The sequence below is a fragment of the Amblyomma mixtum genome, chromosome 1, assembly GCF_055824585.1.
Source record: "Amblyomma mixtum isolate Tamu chromosome 1, ASM5582458v1, whole genome shotgun sequence".
NCBI lineage: Eukaryota > Metazoa > Arthropoda > Arachnida > Ixodida > Ixodidae > Amblyomma > Amblyomma mixtum.
The window spans coordinates 289,630,434-289,648,710 of NC_143012.1; the positions used below are offsets into that span (position 1 = coordinate 289,630,434).

General features: G+C 44.0%; 1 protein-coding gene across 8 annotated transcripts in view; it reads right to left on the reverse strand.

The window, feature by feature from the left end:
- Window positions 1–18,277, reverse strand: part of Stim (stromal interaction molecule) — a 31,965-nt gene that overhangs the window by 5,096 nt on the left and 8,592 nt on the right. For 2 of the 8 annotated variants that reach the window (XM_089566352.1, XM_089566359.1), the window contains exons 5-13: window positions 16,634–16,749; window positions 11,474–11,645; window positions 9,956–10,034; window positions 8,900–9,166; window positions 6,974–7,074; window positions 6,644–6,861; window positions 4,385–4,456; window positions 3,633–3,842; window positions 1,585–1,813 (exon numbers count right to left, since the gene is read on the reverse strand). In XM_089566352.1, coding sequence (XP_089422478.1) covers window positions 1,585–1,813; window positions 3,633–3,842; window positions 4,385–4,456; window positions 6,644–6,861; window positions 6,974–7,074; window positions 8,900–9,166; window positions 9,956–10,034; window positions 11,474–11,645; window positions 16,634–16,749 — 1,464 coding nt within the window. Of the gene's footprint in view, window positions 1–1,563; window positions 1,814–3,632; window positions 3,843–4,384; window positions 4,457–6,643; window positions 6,862–6,973; window positions 7,075–8,899; window positions 9,167–9,955; window positions 10,035–11,473; window positions 11,646–16,633; window positions 16,750–18,277 lie in introns of all 8 variants that reach the window. The other 6 variants (XM_089566351.1, XM_089566358.1, XM_089566353.1 and 3 more) reach the window with 5 other exon arrangements.

An 18,277-nucleotide genomic window follows, 5' to 3' on the forward strand; every position in this document is an offset into this window, starting at 1 on the left:
GGCCACATTTGTTAAAGTGTGGGAGGATTCTAGCGAAGTATCGCACATTCTTTGTTCTCAATTCATAGAATTTACATTTTTCTATTGTGGGAAACTAGGGGCCTTAAGCACGATGGCTGGACACTTGTCTAATTGTAAGCACCAATGCTTAATTGACTTCTACATGCGCACTTTGCTGCATCATGGGCTGCAAGAAACACCGCAGCAGATGGCTTCAGGTAATAGAGACCCCTTGGGGTTCTTGACATGCACTTAAACGTGATTACATGAGCTTTTTTACATTTCGCCTTCACTGAAATGTGACTAAAACTGAGGCATTCGTGATAAGCCCCTATGTCATCAGTAGGCAACCAACGCGTGAGAGTTATTGGAAGATAAGTTGAATATTTCATGCAATTACATCCTAAGCAGAACTAGCACTCAAGAGAATACACCATGGAGAGGTGTTCATATATATAGTTTGGTTTCCAAACAACTTTAAATTAAAAATAGCACTTTTGCTAATATGCACCCTTTGGTTTACTTGCTACCTTACTCCTAGTGTTTTCCCTGGTTGTAACTTACCAAGTTTTCTACACCTGGCATCATCTCTAAGATCACATGTACATTTCTCAATGACAAATAAAAGCGCCCTAAAAAATTTCGATGGCCGTTGGCTCAACAGACTCCGAAGTTGCCAATGTGACAGGATATAACAGCAGTATCACGGTCCGTACTACTTCGGAGCAGGGGGACAATCTTTTTAAAATACGCATATCAAAAAAGCCAAAGAGCCATTGAAATTGAGAAAGAGGTTTATGGGGTTTAACGTCCCAAAGCGACTCAGGCTATGAGAGACGCCGTAGTGAAGGGCTCTGGAAATTTCGACTGCATGGCTGTAGGGCTAATGTGCACTGACATTGCACAGTACACGGGCCTTTAGAATTTCACCTCCATCGAAATTCAACTGCCGCGGCCGAGATCGAACCCGCGTCTTTCGGGTCAGCAGCCGAGCACCATAACCACTGAGCCACCACGGCGGCGAAATTAAGAACAGTGAAATTTTTGTTTTTATTTTTTAATGGTGGCACTGATCAGAGTGGGATCAAACCTTAGTCAATACCAACCACCATTAAGAAAACAGTCCCATATGCTTTCCTTGGTTTCCATTGGCTTCTTTTAAAAGCCCACACTTTAAGAATAAATAGAAAAAAAAAATCACAAGGATTAAGCTTTTCTTTCAGCAGAAGTGCATCATTTCATTCACTCAAGCATGCATCAGCATTAACCCCTTAGCTTTCCAACTTTATTTTATAAAGCAGGGGACTGTCCCTGTCCATGCAACGTAGTGGCTACTTGAAGCTTTAGACCGCCAATTTTTTTATTCCACAATAAAATTACAACAATAGATGCAAAATAAACCTTCCTACAAATAAATGCCTCGGCACAGAACAAACAGCTCATAAAAAGTTCAGCTGGTTATGAACTGCTAAGGGGTTACAACATTATGCTCACTTGGTGCTGAGGGTCAACTAATAACGAGAGATACAGTTCCCAAGGAAATGCGGACAGCTGTGAAGTTACCTTCTAAACATCAGTGCTAACCTGCTGTCCCCGACCACGAACGATACGGCACCGGGCCCCGATGTTCCCCCCGCTAGTGCAGTTGGCGGAGAGGAGTCCGTGAATTCTTCCGCATCGTCGTCGGTTTCATCCAGTAGGGCCAACCTTGGGGAGGAGGCCCCATTGGACTTGGTCGTGGCACCAAGGGGCAGAGTGCTAGGACGCTCAGGGCATCGCAAGCTCAACAGCGATGCAACACTTGAGACTGAGCCTGCAAAGAAATGACAGACACATTACAACAGGCATGTGCTAAAAGGGCCCCAAAAAACCTGCAAACCTGTTGTCAAACCTGCAAAACCTTTCGAGTATGAAGGAATACCGTGTGTGTGGAACTGTCTAAACCAAAAATTTTTACAAACTGCTTTGTGTCAGCAGACTTACCATCGATTGAAAATTGCCCCTTAGTGTCCGTGAGGCTTTCCCTGTCCTCTTTGTTATTTCTTATGCACCGGAAGTTATGCGTAAATGCCAGCATTGCAAGGCACTCACACTGTGCTTTTTCCAGAGATGTGTCTATATTTTCTTCTCTTCTGCTCACATGTGCGAGGCAATTACTGTCAGCTTAGTGGCACAACTCATTGCATTCGCTAGGCCTGCTTTCTTTTTGCAGCTCTAGTCGTTGCACCCGCTGTTCATGATGCTGAAGGTGGTGGCAGCAAAAATGACACCACACAAGTGGAGTCAAAGGCATGGGTCTCAATTAGATGCAGGAAATGGAAAGCGAATTTTGGAGCGAGGCTGCCGAGTCCTCCACTGCGCATTAAGACTACATTTGGCCTGCATGTTCCTGTCATGTTCTTGAAGTGTTTCTGGGCTTCTTCACGAACCAAAACTGTATTTCTGGGCTTCTTCACGCACTAAAACCAAAGTGGTTACCTTCGAACGCACCTTCCTTGCACATATATCGTAATGCAAAGTGTCATATGCAGGGGAACTTTATCACGCAGCTTATACAACAGTTTTGAACAAAAAACCCCATTAAAACAGTTTGAAGGCACTAAAGGTAACTAAGCATCATAAATGATAATAAATTTGTATTCAAAGATGATAGTACCACGGCTTAGCCTTAATATGACGTGAAGGTTTTTCCACTCACAAGCCATGAAGCAGTGCATTGCTAAAAACCTGCCATCCTGATCCGCTGAAAAGAAGACTTGCATATGACAACCAAGAGGCACCAACAAAGAGGCTTCGCAAGGCCTGCGGCAAGTGATAAGGCCTCGGTTCTCATTGCATACAGCATGCAGAGATGACAACATAGCAATCATCAAGTCTGCGCTCACTCTTCCTTTATTTTTTAGAGCCAACTAGCACGTCTTCTCACATCGTACGACACCACTCCGCAGTGGTTAGTAGAGTTCTGACAGTACCGCCCATATTTCCATTTTTTCAGAGAACAATAAAAACTGCACATGCCCAAAACACTACTTTAGACACTTTAGACCAAGAAGCTGTCTATCCAAGCAAGAACAAAAAGGAGGGTAAACTGGATTCAAGACTTACAGAACTACACCTCATTTCTCTACTGTTTGCTCACTTCCCTCTTCTTGGCTGTCTTTTACATTTAGAGGCTTTTTAAGCGGCGCATGTTTCTTCTTGAAGACTTGGTTGAAGACTTGATTTGGTTTGGTTTATGAGGGTTTAACGTCCCAAAGTGACTTACGCTTTGAGGGACGCCGTAGTGAGGAGCTCCGGAAATTTCGACCACCTGGGGTTCTTTAACATGCACTGACATCACATAATACACGAGCCTCTAGCCTTTCGCCTCCATCGTAAGGTGACTGCAACGGCCGGGAACAAACCCGCACCTCTTGGGTTAGCAGCCAAGCGACATAACCACTGAGCCACCGCAGCAGCTTGGTTGATGACTTGGGCACCCCCCTCTAGATTACACATCTATGCGGCTTCTCTAGTAGCTAGATATTCCATTCCAGAGTATCCAAATGACTGAGTGCAAGGCAGGCAAAAAGGAATAAAACCAGCAGGCAGAGAGCTGTGGGGAGAAAAAAAGGAGTGGAGGAGGCACTCACCATTGTGGCAGGCCATGGAAGGGGGCGCACTGGCACTAGCAGTGGTGGCAGCAGCAGCCGACTGAGCAAGGTTAGTGCTGTTAAGAGGCACCACGCGAAAAGGAGGGAAGCCTGCGGCTATGGCCGCGGCCCGCGTGCACTCGCCAAAGTCGCAAGCTGGCGGCACAGAGGCGAGAAAGAGAGCGGCCGAATTGTGCACAAGTTGCTGCACTATTTGGTCGCCGGAATCCAGAAGGAGGGAGGGGAAGCAAGGAGAAAAGAGGCAATTAGAGCGCAGCTCATGAAACAGGAGAAAGCAAGAGGATGCAGAAGGGCACACTTCTGCAAGCCAATTAGTGCGCCACAAAACAGGAAATGAGTGATGTTAGCAACAGCAGCACAAGATGCAAAGCAACAACAGAGTCAAAGAGAGAGCAGCCCTTTGAGACAAGCAGGGATGCAAAGGATAGCCTTACAGTTCCTGATAAGCAAACATGTCACCTACAAAGTCATGGCCAGACAGATAATCTATCAACAGCATATAATGCGAATACCCAATAAAAGAAACATGACTTGCCTCAAATTAAAAGGCTTAAAGAACTCAACTCCAGTAGCATTTGTAACTCCGCTTTCAATTTGATAAAAACAAGTGCAGTTAATGGTATTTCAGAACAGACTGCCACTTTTAGATCAAAACTTGTGTACATCTTCTGAACCCTGTTTAGCGCAGAGCCTTTGAAGCATTCAAGTCTGTGGCATCGGTGGAGACTCACCAGCGCTGATCCCATAGGGTGACTCTTCTTCGGCCAAAGTGCCCTCACTGCCTGAACGGTTCATTTTCTTGCCTGAAAGAAGGGCCAGCTTTCAGCCAAGCAGAATTAAAGTAGCAGGGAACACTTTTAAAGGCAGCTTTGCATCAAGAGAATGCAGATCAAGTTTGCTATTCAACAACCCTGCAACAATGCAAACTGTGCTGAACCCTCCTGCTGAAAATGAACAAGCAGCCCAAACTCTTGTCTCTAGCACTAAATGCACTCCCAAATACTAGCCCAAACTGCCTGCACATTCCCTCAATAAACGCATGTTACTTGAAGCAATTTCCTTTGCAGTTATGGTTTCTCGTGCGTTTGTAAGCTATTCACAGCCCCGAGAGGCTGCTGTGTATCGCATATAATTCTATCTGACGTATGTTAATCAAACCATGTTCTCACACATATGCTGCAATTTTAGTGCTAACTTCATAAAGAATTTCAGGTTCAGTTTTAAGAACACACGCACGCACGCACACGCACGCACACACACACACACACACACACACACACACACACACACACACACACACACACACACACACACACACACACACAAAGAGAAACAGACAGCATGTGCTCTGCACTGAAAAGCATCGTTACCAATGTACCCCTTACAAGGATTGTGCAGCATCTAAAGAAAGCACAACATAGCTAACTGCATCAGCACTACCGCTGACTGCTCAAGCATTACATAAAGTACGATGATTCGCCACCTTAACTACTATTCTATGGCTGAGAGTCTGACATTGAGGTTTTGCAATGGCCTATGAGCACTTGCCATTAGCAAGTCATACTGGTGTTACAAATGCAAGCAGCTATTCAGTTAAAGAGCATGCTGTTCACTTGGGTTACAACTGTGTCTTTAAACGTTCGCTTTCTTTGGGTGCTTATAAAAGCATGCTCATACTGTGCTCAGTCCACCTGATTTCTCAGGCTATACTGAGAAATGAAAAGAAGTACAATAATTTCTGGCATACAGTGTGCACTCAGTGTCCTGTCTGCAGAGCTAAACATAGTCCACATATGGTACATTCACTGTCCCAGCCTGGTACACAGAATCTTGTTGGGTATTTTATGCTATCATTAGGCCATATTGAAAAAGAAGATGGCTTATAGTTTATGGAGGTTTAACGTCCCAAAGCAACTCGGGCTATAAGGGACGCCAAAGTGAAGGGCTCCGAAATTTCGACCACATGGGGTTCTTTAATGTGCACTGACATCGCATATGGGCCTCTAGCATTTTGCCTCCATAGAAATGCAACCGCCGCGACAGGGATCGAACCCGAATCTTTCGGGTCAGCAGCTGAGTGCCATAACCATTGAGCCACCATGGCGGCAAAAAAGAAGATGTTATACAGCCTGCACCTAAAGAAACTCCAAAAAGCCCAAATTTTTAACATTCCAACTTGTGCAGCCCACAGGCTGCATACAGGAATTTACGGTACATTCTCCTCCAACAGAAGCTTGCTGTTTTTTATGTAACAGAATATTAAAGGGATACATAGGCCAACTCCATCAACTTTTTTTTTCAAGGTAAAAATTAATTCTATGTCTATAAGACTGTTAATGTGCTGCAGTTTACTTGTGAAATAGGCCGGTAATGGCGTCACCCATTTTTCATTTCTCTGGATTTTCTAGCTCAAAATAGTTCTGATTTCAGTGAAAGTAGTGTGTCAGTCAATAGAATGCTGTAATTTAGAAATACAAGCTCAAATTCAATTTGTTTTTAGTGGCCCTTCAGTCCCCCCCAAACGGGAACTTTTTTTTTTTTTTTTTCAGAAAATGATGTCAAAACTGTCATTTAGTACCCACTACCATTTGTTGGCGGACGGAAAAGATGCTTTGGACAAGCCCTATTTGCCTTAAACCGGACACACACTGCCAGAAAACATACCACAAGCTGAACTCATTGGGAGCAAGAAATGACAGCAGGGGCTTATGACGAGCTTGGCCCATCTGAGTCCCTCCAGGGGGTTAAGGACAGTGACAACTTGCGACAAGAAGAAGCAGTGTCTGGACCCCGACACAGCTTTTTCATCACTACAAACGCAACACCATCCATTCCGGTGACTAAATTTCAACAGCAACAGATATTCTGGACTTCAACACTTAATTGTATGCACCACCAGTGCCCCCATGCAGAATGGCCACTGTCACAGCGTCGACAAAAGAGGACAGAAGCGAAGCAGAGACTTTCCAAGGGGTGGGGGGTGCACGAACCCTTTCTGAGAGTGCCACAATAAGTGCCAAACACACCGACAGAATAGGAGTGGGGCAGAGAGGAGGCGGCACTGCCATTGAGGAGAGAACCTCGCAGCATGCTCTCCAGGGACCCCACCCCGGGGTTGTTCACAATGGAGAAGCCACAGAGCCGCTCTATCTGCTTCCAACGCTGCAGTCGCTCCTGCAGGTCTTTCGTCACCTCCGACAGCGCAGCCCTGCGCACAAAAAACAGTTCCCACTCGGACGTTGCTCGCATGCTGCAGTGAATGCATGTGTAGTCTAGGCACAGTTCTGGAAAAAAATAAAAGATGATTTCACTAGTCTTACTTGGCCTGAAGGATTCGGTTGTCGATGTCGTCGATGGAACTACCATGTGCGATACGAAATGACCCCATGAAGCTCCCACGTTTCTTGCGAAGCTTTTCGCACTGTGATGAAGAATGCAAAGCACAAAGCATAGAACATTACTAAGCACAGCATACACAAATACACACACACACACACACAAAAAAAGACCTCTATTGGCAAAGGTAACCGAGGAAATGCACAACAATGAAAGCCTGTCAATACGGCCCGATCGTAAAATTTTGCACTCCTGAGATGATGGGCTGTTCTTTCAAGAATAATGATGGTTACGCTGTGGCGTGGTTGGGGTTCATGAGCTCAGAGGGTTCAATGGCTCATTTGGCATCTGGAACCATGGCCTTTGGAACGCTCACATCAGCCCCAAATACAGCCAGATACAACTCAAGGATGAAGTGGCAAATCCCCTTTATGGACGACACCTTCTAACCAGTGACATAAACTTATCGTCAAGACGTGACCACACCTGCTGGCCACATCCTAGCAGCCACGGCACATATATTTCAACATTGTTAAGTTGGTTTTCAAAAAACTGCCATATCTGAAAGATCTTGCTACATTTTAGTGCCCACGTCTACATCTCTTATCTTCCTCACGACGACCCAAGTAATGCAGCCTATCACTTTTCTTGAGAGTCATGACGAACTCCTGTTAAGCCGCAGCTTGACATTTTTTTCCCCACCTACCTTCTTTCTCTGAGCATAGTTAATGATGGCAGTAAAACTGACTGACTCAAAATAATACTGCTGTCAAGTTGGCTCATGAATGCAGCTCCCTGTTATGCATTCTAGTGCAATATGAAATAGTCATCCTGTTAAAGAGGCTTAAAAAAAAAAAAGAAAGGAAAAAACCAACAAGGGCCGGGAAGTTTGTGTTGCTTGCATATTGCTAGTATGCATCTCTGGCATTTTCCATGACCTCTAGAAAATGCAAGCTGTACTCTGCACACAGACCTCTTGGATTTCTGAAAAGTCACCGACAACATGCACCACGGCATGCGAAAATTACGAACACATAAATAACTTATCAGTTCGAGGCTGGAATTCTGGCACCTACATCAAACTTATCTAATGCACTTAAAGATTTACAGAATCCTGCTGCAAGATTAATTCGTTCTGACTGCTCTTTGTATATCTGAATAACAGCATTAAAGCTTCAATCCGAACTTCTGAACCTTGGCACTCATCGCATTGCATGCTTTTGCCTGTTTCATAAGGTATTACACAGTTCGCACAACCATCCCGCATACATAACCCCCCGGCCATGCATATCCCACTGCAGTACGCTCCTTTTCGCATTGCTTGACCACTTATTTACTTATTTATTGGAAATATCTGCAGCGCCCATAGGCATTATTGCAGTGGGGTGAGGATACATAACAGAAGAATAGGCCAGAAAAAAGAAAAAAAGGAAGAAAAAGCAATACAACAAGGCATGACACAGCAAGTACAAAATGAATGAATATGAAGAAACAACAAGGCATGACAAGAAAGTACAAAAAAAAAGAAGTCAGCTGTGCACTCATACATCCGATAGCAATGCGCGGAACATAGATTCAGAACGGCACTCAGCAATTTCAAACTTAATAGAACTGCTATGTTTGCTGCCTCATTTTCCCCCCAAAACACCTATCATCTGGAATGGACCTCCTCACTTTGTTGCTGCCATCATCTGCCCACTGACATTTGCGATGACTGCAACTTCTCAGATGCAAATCATCATAATCAAATAATAATAATAATAATAATCTCCAGATAATCCCACCCCTCGTGTGATACTCCGAAAGAACAGGTAACAGATTGAAATGAAATGAAATGAAACCCAAGAAATGTTTCATTAAAGCAGACCAGCCTATCAAGCCCTGCAGAATGCAACCCAGGCAGAACCTACCCCTTCCTTGGCGGCCAGCAGCTGCTTCTCGGCTGCTGCTTTCTTGGCATTGTAGTGCCGCTGCTCCAGCTCGTGCGTCAGCTGCAGCCAGTGCTGCAGGGATGGTGGGGGCAGCCAGGCGCCCGCACCCCCCGACCGCACAGCCGAGCTGAGGGCAGACTGCGCGGTGGACAGCTGCTCGCGCAGCGTGCGCACTTCCTCCTGCAGGCACTCGACCACGGTCCGCGTCTGCTCAGGGTCGGCCGAGCTCCACAACTCGCGCTCTTGCTGCACAGAGAGAGAGAGAGAGAGAGAGATCAGAGGGTGGGAGCATTGCTACGCTCACCTGCAGCCCAGCAGGTCAGAGCAGGTGGGGTTCCTGAACTGGGTTCCACGGAACCCTCACGCTCAAAGTAGTACTTTCGGAACCCTCAAAGTAGTGCTTTTGCAGTTGCCCAAGCACCTGAATCCGTGCGTGCCTCAAACCCCACCTTTCCACTGCCCACAGCAATTTTGGAACAAACCACATTAACTGCTTATCGCTGACTATCACTATACGGCCAGTCACTATTATCCGAGTCTCGGCATTTTCTGAGGGGGCAGTGTTTTTGCATACTCTTTATTGCATTCATGCTAGTCAGAAAAAGATGCAGACAGGACACAGGTAAAATTCAAAACGCACTTTCACAACCAGGAAATGCATGCCAATCACGAGATGTGGAACTGTGTGCAGGTGTTGGAACAAACTTCCATGCTGACAAAGCTGTCAAAAAACAATGCTGCACAGAACTTTTCAAGACATGTAGTCTTTGTCGCTTTTTTCAAAAACAGAAATCTCTCACTTACTCGCCCTTGAGTCCAATGTACTTCAAATTGTGTCCGTTGTCTCCGTAACAAAAGCTAAAGGCGTCTCAGTAGTTGAAAACCCATGCAACTCACCTTTTTGAAGTAATGCAGCTAACAACAAACAATTAAACAGAGAAGGTGGCACCAACATGAACAACTGGCTAAGAGCAACTTAAGTATAAGGCACTCTGCTAAGTACTGGTACAGTGCTTGATAAACAGTATCTCCCACCTTGGCAGCAAGAATTTCGTCTTCAAGTCTCTGCTTCAGTATGACTGCCGTTTCTTGTTCCATTTTGGCCTTGTCCAACCTACAAGAAGAAAAAAAAAAAGTAGAACAATGAAACTTTTGAACCAAATCAGCATGTAAAACAGTTCACACTGAATACGAAGTTGTTGCAGCGTAAAGTCCTGCCCGGCCATGGGCAAGTAATGCTCCCACATCGCTGCGAAAAACAAAGTTGGTGGCATAAGAGGATGCTCTCCCAATATTTTTACGACAGAAAATTTGAGGCTAAATAACAGCTGCGGTAGAGGATAACAAAATAATACTTTCGACAAAAAAATGCAAGACTGAAACGCACTTTTTGAAAGCATTGCATCACTTGTGATACTTTAGCAGTGAACGAGATGTCACTAGTTGCTGTGATACCAACAATGTGGCTACATTTAGTGAATTAGGGATGATATCTCAGGCCTTAAAAGTGTAGACAAAAAATTATCAGGGCTTTATTTTTTTTTTTTCATGACTTCATAATTTTTTGCCACAGCAGACACCACATGTGCTCTTTATGCCAACCTTCCCTGCTATATTTCTTACTACAGAGTACAGAGGGGTTGCTGATGCATACACACATGGTCAATTGATGCTGGACAAAATTGTGCAGAACTGGGAAAATGCACGTTTTGTCTTGTAATACACAAGCCACGCACAGATGATCAAGCAATACAGTGCAAACAATAAAAGACAAAACAAATCTGTGCATTTCTTGTGCAGCTCAATGTGCTGAACTGATGGTAGCAACTAGATTTTGTCGGTTCAAAAAGTGACATTTCTTTCCACACTACTTATTCAGAAGATCCCTGGTAGCACTGTTAAACTGAGTAAAAAAATAACCAACCAATTTGCGAGTTATAGTGCTCAGATGACTTCTGCGTAAGGACAACAACAACCAACAATTTCTCTCTCTAAACAAGAGTGGGCATCACATACTTCCTCTCTGTGGTAGCTCTACCATGTTGAGAGCACATAGCCTTTAGAACAGCGCTGTAGCAAATGCTACCACCGCGGAGTAGTTATTTGTATTCACCCTTCTAGCTTAACCCGCACAGTTCAAAACACCTGGGCACACTAATCAGTGCGTGACAATAACTGATAAGTCTGCCAAACTGGATGTGTTTTGCTAGGACAGGTGTTAGCTACCATGTTAAGACTATGCGTGATGCAGCATTTCATAATAAATTTCAGTCGAACTGACTTGGCAAACACTGAAAAATTACACCAAGACACTGACATGAGATGGCCACAATGCACACAGTGCACAATAAAAAGATGTTGCTTTGACGGTAACTTGAAGCAAGCTTGGAAGACATGGACAGGCCTGGGAGATGCTCAGACATCAGTTTTGATGTGAAGTTCGACGGCTGATACGAGGAATGAGATTCAGAAGTATTCGGCATTTGCGAAATTAGAGGCTACCAGCTCTTTCCGAGTGGTGCTCCTCTTTCAAGGAGCAGATCTGGCACTCACTCCCTCTGTAGCTCGGAGAGCTGCTCCTCGGCCCTCTGCAGGCTGTCCATGTCCTTCATCATCTTCTTCAGGTGCAGCTGGGAGTAGTTGTGCTGCACGTAGGCAAACCAGCAGCCACCAATGGCTATCACCAGCGACAGCACCAAGAGCACATCCTTGATGTAGTTGTGATCTGTGCACACACACACACAAAGCAGAACACATGCGGCTGCTCCAGTGAATCTGCCCAAGCAGCACACTTGAAAAGAAACACACTCATATAAAATGCACACCGGAAACTGAGATCAACTGTCGCATAAGTTTAGAGGAATCCCCCGAGGTGGGCTAAATTTAAAAAAAAGTTGCTGATTACTCCCAGCCACTTTTTCCCCTCCTTCAACTGCGAAAACTGCACAGCTTTCCTTTGTAGCCACAAAGCTACACATGGGAGGTTGCTGATAAGTAATTACACCGTTATTTTAAAATCAATTGTGCCATAAATTCAACATTTTTTTTTTCAGTGTCAGCATAAATGCAACAATCGTTCTAACAATCTAATATGATCCTAACATGTACAGGTAACACAGGTAATGCTTCTCACAGTAGGCATCACAGCCTAATGACAAACCAGTACAAACACATTCTCTTAATCAGAAAATTAATAAATCAATTAAGCTAGGCACTGTGCCTGTAACCCAATGCAGGTGAGGTCACATACTGATATTCACCTCATGTACCACACAATGTTATTGCTAAGCAAGAAGAGAAAAGCATGAGTCACTGCAGTGTTTCTATTTTACATTACATATTTCTAGCTTCAACATGAAAGCAACAATCAATTTTTACAAAAGAACAAATTCTGTTGCACTAAAGTTGAAAATGTCTCATGGGCATTAACAGCCTAGAGGAAAACAATATACCGTATTTATTCGAATCTAGGCCGATAGTTTTTTCAAAAAAACGAGATGTAGAACTCTTATGTCGGCTTAGATTCGAGGATTTCGTTTCGAGGTTTCGTATTCGTAAAATACGAATAAATGTAGCACGCAGGTGGCGCCCCCACAAAACGCCAACGAAAGACAGCACTGTAGCCGTTGCTATCCGTAGCCGATACTGATCAAAGCACACATGAGCACTGGCTGCCATTTTGGCCTTGTTCTGTTCTCGTGCGGTGGCGTGAGCACATTCGCAGCAGTGAAGTTTTCGTGCGTGGTTTTTATCACCAACACCATGGCACCAAACAGGCGGTGCCATTATAGTGCTGCCTTCAAGCGGAAAGTTATACTCGCTGCAGAGCAGTCGTCAAATCTTCAAGCCGGGCGGGACTTCGGCGGCTGATCCCAGGCTGGCGTTGCATATGTCTCCTCGCCCAAACGCCAGCCCGGGATCAGCCTGAGCGGGTTCCTGGCAATAAATGTCGTTTGCGTGCTGTACCTCTTGTTCGCAGTTGTTTTTTCGGCCGGCCTACAATCGAGGTAAGTTTTTTTTTTTTTTCTGTGGCCTTCAACTATCGGGTCTCGGCTTAGAATCGTGGCCGGCCTAGATTCGAGTAAATACGGTACTAGAACAAAGAAAAAAGCTGTGGTTTTCACTCATAATTATCAAGTAATCATGGGTTGAATGTGCATAATGCATTTCCTTTCATATTGGAGCTAAACGTAAATGAAAGTATGGTGTGGTATACGGGGTTTAATGTCCCGAAGCAACACAAGGGCTAAGGGAAATGCTGTAGTGAAGGGATCCGTATTAGTTGAGACTCCCTGGGGTTCTTTAACATGTGCGCTGACACTGTACAGTACATGGATGCCTTGCCTATTACTGAATCCAACACCAAAAGCATATGGACTATAAAAATACAAATAAAATGATTGAATGCACAAAAATGCAAAAAGAGCATGGAAGTCTCCACATTACATTTTAACCACATGGTGTACTTCAGCAAACAAAATGCCAAACATGAGCACTTTTGCATTTCATTCTAGAAAAGAGGTTCACATCCAAGTCGCAAGCCAGTTTCCTTAATTAACCCATTAGGGACCAAGAAAAATCTAACGGAGGGATTTTGTTCATTCTTAGCACCTAATGCTCTTTTATAAAGCAGAACAGGTTACTGAAATTTCGTCATGATTGCTTTATTCATTCCGAAGTTACAGGGGCGTACTTTTTTTATAGTACGCTGGGTCCTCCCCACAGCACCTGTGGCTACTCCGCTGCAATCCTACTTGGTGGAGTGAATTTTGCTAATATGCTCGTGATTTTTGCGCAGGGTGATGTAACACTTCTCGAAGGCCCTCATGAATCTCTTCTGGCTATACTGGCACCGCAGTTATTCTAATTTGCGCAAGAAGCTTTCTCCTTTTTCAAAGAAGCATCAGACACGATTGTGCCAGAGTGTCTGCGAACCGCTAGTTGCTGCATGTCAACGCGTAGGTTATGACAAGTAACATTCTTACGAAAGGGAATACAGTCAGCAGGCTCGTCTCTAGCAATTTGGTAGACTGTTCAGACGTTCACAATTACAAAGTTGTGTTTTCATGTCAACTTCCAGCCCCATTTTTTTTCCCTGATGCCAATGTAGTAGCAGCTAGCAGGTTGATCTAAAAGGTCGACACATGCGATAAGATTGTTGCAAAAGGAAAGGAGTTTTGGCTTACGGAAGTCCTGCTTTTCGTGTGCTCTAGGCAACCACCGCTTTACAAAACACGTAGGCTCAATGCTGTTATAGTTGCAGGCCCTGGTGACTACACTGTTGTCCTCAGACTTCAATAAAAGCACGTAACCTACACTATTGAAGCAAGAACCAATTTTCCATGTCTGCTTCTATTGAGTTGCTTGGGCCAAGCTGGCACTTCCTAAACCCGTTTTGGCGAACGGTTCCTGTAGCCCGAAATTCCTCCTGGCGGAGCGTTACAAGAATGTCCTGACTGGTAATAAAAGTTGCAAAATAAGACAAAATGGTCACCAAGCGTTAAAATCAGCGAGAGGAACGACAGGACAGCATGTGCTTCCAAAGGTGTCTTTCAAGGACTTTCAAGGAACTCAAGAACTTTCCACAGTAGGTGTGAAATGCGGTGTATAACAGAAATGCAATCCAGTCTGCTCTGCAGAACATCCAGTTCTTATAGGCAAAGCTTTATTATAACCAATTAAAATCACACTATCCTAATATTCAGGATAGCTAGAGACAAGTACAGCAGCCCCCGAGGCCTCGCTGAGCAGACAAAGTAGTTTTTTTTTTCGAAAAACTGCATGGGACCATGAGATCTATGACTTGGAACAGATAGGCCCGTTGTGCACACAGGAAGACCCAGCGTACTATAGAAAGCACAGCAGCATACAATTCATCATAGCGCAAAAAAAGGGTAAAGGTGCGAGACATTCAAAGCATCCATTGTTTATTTTCATCTTTTGTGCTGCACTATACTTGTAAATTAGCATAATATGGGCATGTACGCGGCCACGAGAAAATTATAAGCCGGTGACTACCGGTGCACTTTGCGGGAAACAAACATCGTAAAGTTTCATCATTGAAAAATGCCATACGGAGGAGAGGAAATGCGCCTTCTTAGATAAAGGGCGTCGACTGATCCCCTGGTGACAAAAAGCTGACCTACTTGAAAAGAAGAATTCAGCGTTTGGTGTTGAAATTTTAAGAAATTTAACTGTACTGTTAAAAGTACGCTGGGTCCTAATGGGTTAAGGTTAGTAATGGCAGGGTTCTAGGAACCTTGAATTACATACGGGGGAGATTAAAATATTTGCATCAATCTCAAAGGAGGAAAGCTTCTGCATGTTTTTTTTCTTTTTTTTGCCTCGGAAGACCACTAAAGGCATGGCAATCATGAAAACAGACTGGGAACGCAAAAGGGTAGCATGACTAATTATTTAGAAGCTATTTTTCCCCATCAGTTCTACCTGTGGTCAATCATGGCAATCATGAAAATAGACTCGGAACGCAAAAGGGTAGCATGACTAATTATTTAGAAGCTATTTTCCCCATCAGTTCTACCTGTGGTCAATCATGGCAATCATGAAAATAGACTCGGAACACAAAAGGGTAGCATGACTAATTATTTAGAAGCTATTTTTCCCCATCAGTTCTACCTGTGGTCAATCATGGCAATCATGAAAATAGACTCGGAACGCAAAAGGGTAGCATGACTAATTATTTAGAAGCTATTTTTCCCCATCAGTTCTACCTGTGGTCAATCATGGCAATCATGAAAATAGACTCGGAACGCAAAAGGGTAGCATGACTAATTATTTAGAAGTTATTTTCCCCCATCAGTTCTACCTGTGGTCAATGCAAGCATATAGCTTTTGCATGACATCGCATCGATTTTAAGCTGCTGCAGAATCGGCGACAATGTATATGGGCTCACAAATCCCTGACACAAGAAGAAGGCTGCTTACTTGCACATCCTCCACTCACTGGCAAGCAGCTTAAGTTTCGTGTCACTGGTAACCACAGATGCACAACCGAGAAGTACAAATACTTCGTTCTGCCCAGATGGCATGCTCATTTTAGAGTGGATGAAAAGCCGATGGTTCTTGCCAGCCAATAGTGGAAATTGTGTTAGGCTCCCCTACATTTCAAGGGGCAATTCTGCGTCCTTTTCTAGCCTTTCAAATTTACAGTCTGGGCCCCCTTCGAAGACATGACAGGATGGTGAAGACAAACAGCAGCTAGCAATGAATTAACCTTGAGCTGTCTTATTCTGATTTCTGAATAAGGCACCATTTACTCATCTTTTTTCTATGCAACAACCCTAGTAACACCTGCTTCAGGTTGTAACAGTAGATAGAGCCGCGAAGACCATCAGAACTAAGTAAATAAATTTTTCTTTTTTGAGCCAAGGAAACACTGAGGGCTGCTGCATAGTGATGGACTCTGGATTATTTTGAACCACTTGAGGCTCATAAACACGCAGCAATATATGAGACAGCATTTTTGCATCTCAAGCGAATCAAAAAGCAGCCGGCTTGACTGGGACTGCACCCACAAGCTTGACCTCAGCAGCAGAGTATCAGAGCAATACAGCCACACGACAGGTCCATCAAAACTGCCAGCATCAAAGAGTGGAAGAGCACTAGCTGCTAAAGAGATAGTGGGCACAATTTTGAAAATGTCATCCAAGGAGATGCAAGAAGGCAGGATGTCTGTGTGCATGCAGCACTCACGTTTTGGTGGCCCAAACAGTACCACGTCCATGGCTTTCAGGGTAAGCTTCTGCTTGTGGATGACATCCTTGATGCCCAATACGCTGCTCAGGTAGTTGTTGTTGGCCACAGCCATTCTGGAAAGGTCACACGATGACATTTACATGCAGTCGAAGGTGACAATGCTGGTGTATCAAACAAAAAAAGTGCACAGCAGCAAAGCAGACGCTTGCAGACCATTTCTGATTTATAATTCTGGTTTGCCCTGTTTCACTGTTGTACATGAGTCACTGTTGTACACGACTCACAGCACAATGCACAACAAAGCAAATGAAACAGCATATGCTCGCTGAAGTTCCTATGTCTAGGTTTGCTGGAGTTCGTGTTTGCAAAAAGTGTCCATGTTTGCAAGAACTGCTTTTCTTGGTTTTTCTTGGCAAAGACAAGACACTAAGTCATGGCCCCCAAAAGAAGGCCGTAATAAAGAGCAAAAATGTCAGATGCAATCAAAACTGTCAGAATGTATTTGGAATAGTGGCATGATGTGCTACTTGGGTTTGGTTAATGGGGTATAACGCCCCAAAGCAACTGAGGCTATGGGGACGCCACAGTGACGGGCTCTGGAAATTTCGACCACCTGTGGTTCTTTAACATGCACTGACATCGCACAGTACACAGGCCTCTAGAATTTTGCCTCCATCGAAATGCGACTGCCGCGGCCGGTATCGAACTCGCTCGCATCTTTCGGGTCAGCAGCTGAGCACCATAACCACTGAGCCCCTGTGGCGGCTTTATGTGCTACTTCAGTCTATTGATGAAATCAAAAATGACCAAACACTGCAAGAACTGCGGATGCATGATTTGACATTTTATGCTGAGCTGTGCTGGGTTTTATGATCAATAAGCGAATAAGGCTACCAAGCGCCAAACACAGGGTTACAAATAGGGAAAAAAACACAAACAAAAAAAAACAAGAAAAAATGGAAACCATTCCATGCCAGAATGGCTTAATGCGATGTGTGTACTGAAAGTGCCTATATAAGATATATATCAAACCACTTTGAAGTATTTAAAAAAAAAAAGAAATGGCCCTTTAAGGAATTAAAAATCCGATCCATAAATTTGGGGTAACTCCGAAGAAAAGGTTGGAGATGAACTTGCAAGGACCTCAATACGAACACATCAGAAGGTATTATCAGTGCCCAATGACTAAAAAATTTCTCTAAAGATAACCTGGCTAATTTAATAGGTATTTTTCATCCTTAAAAGCTTGGGGAATTTAAGCCTAAAATTGGAAATTTTGCTGCACTGGGATGTAGATCAATGAACATTTTCACATCACAGTGGTGCACAAAAATATGGCACTAACATGTAGCTTGGGTAGATGAAATGATAGATACTTTCCTGCATAGCCACATAAAGCTGTCCACGAGTATAGTGTCAGCATTGCAAATGATAGAAACAAACGAAGAATGGGGACACGTCTTTAATTGGCCATGACCTGCCATAAAAGCAGGATATGCATAATATCTAACCATGCACATAACATCCAACTAATGCATGTGCACTTGGAAGACAAATAATGCCCCTCAAAAGCAATGCCAGGTGGAGCAGTGTTTTATCATGACATGCTTTAATAAAACACCAGATAATGATAAAACAAAC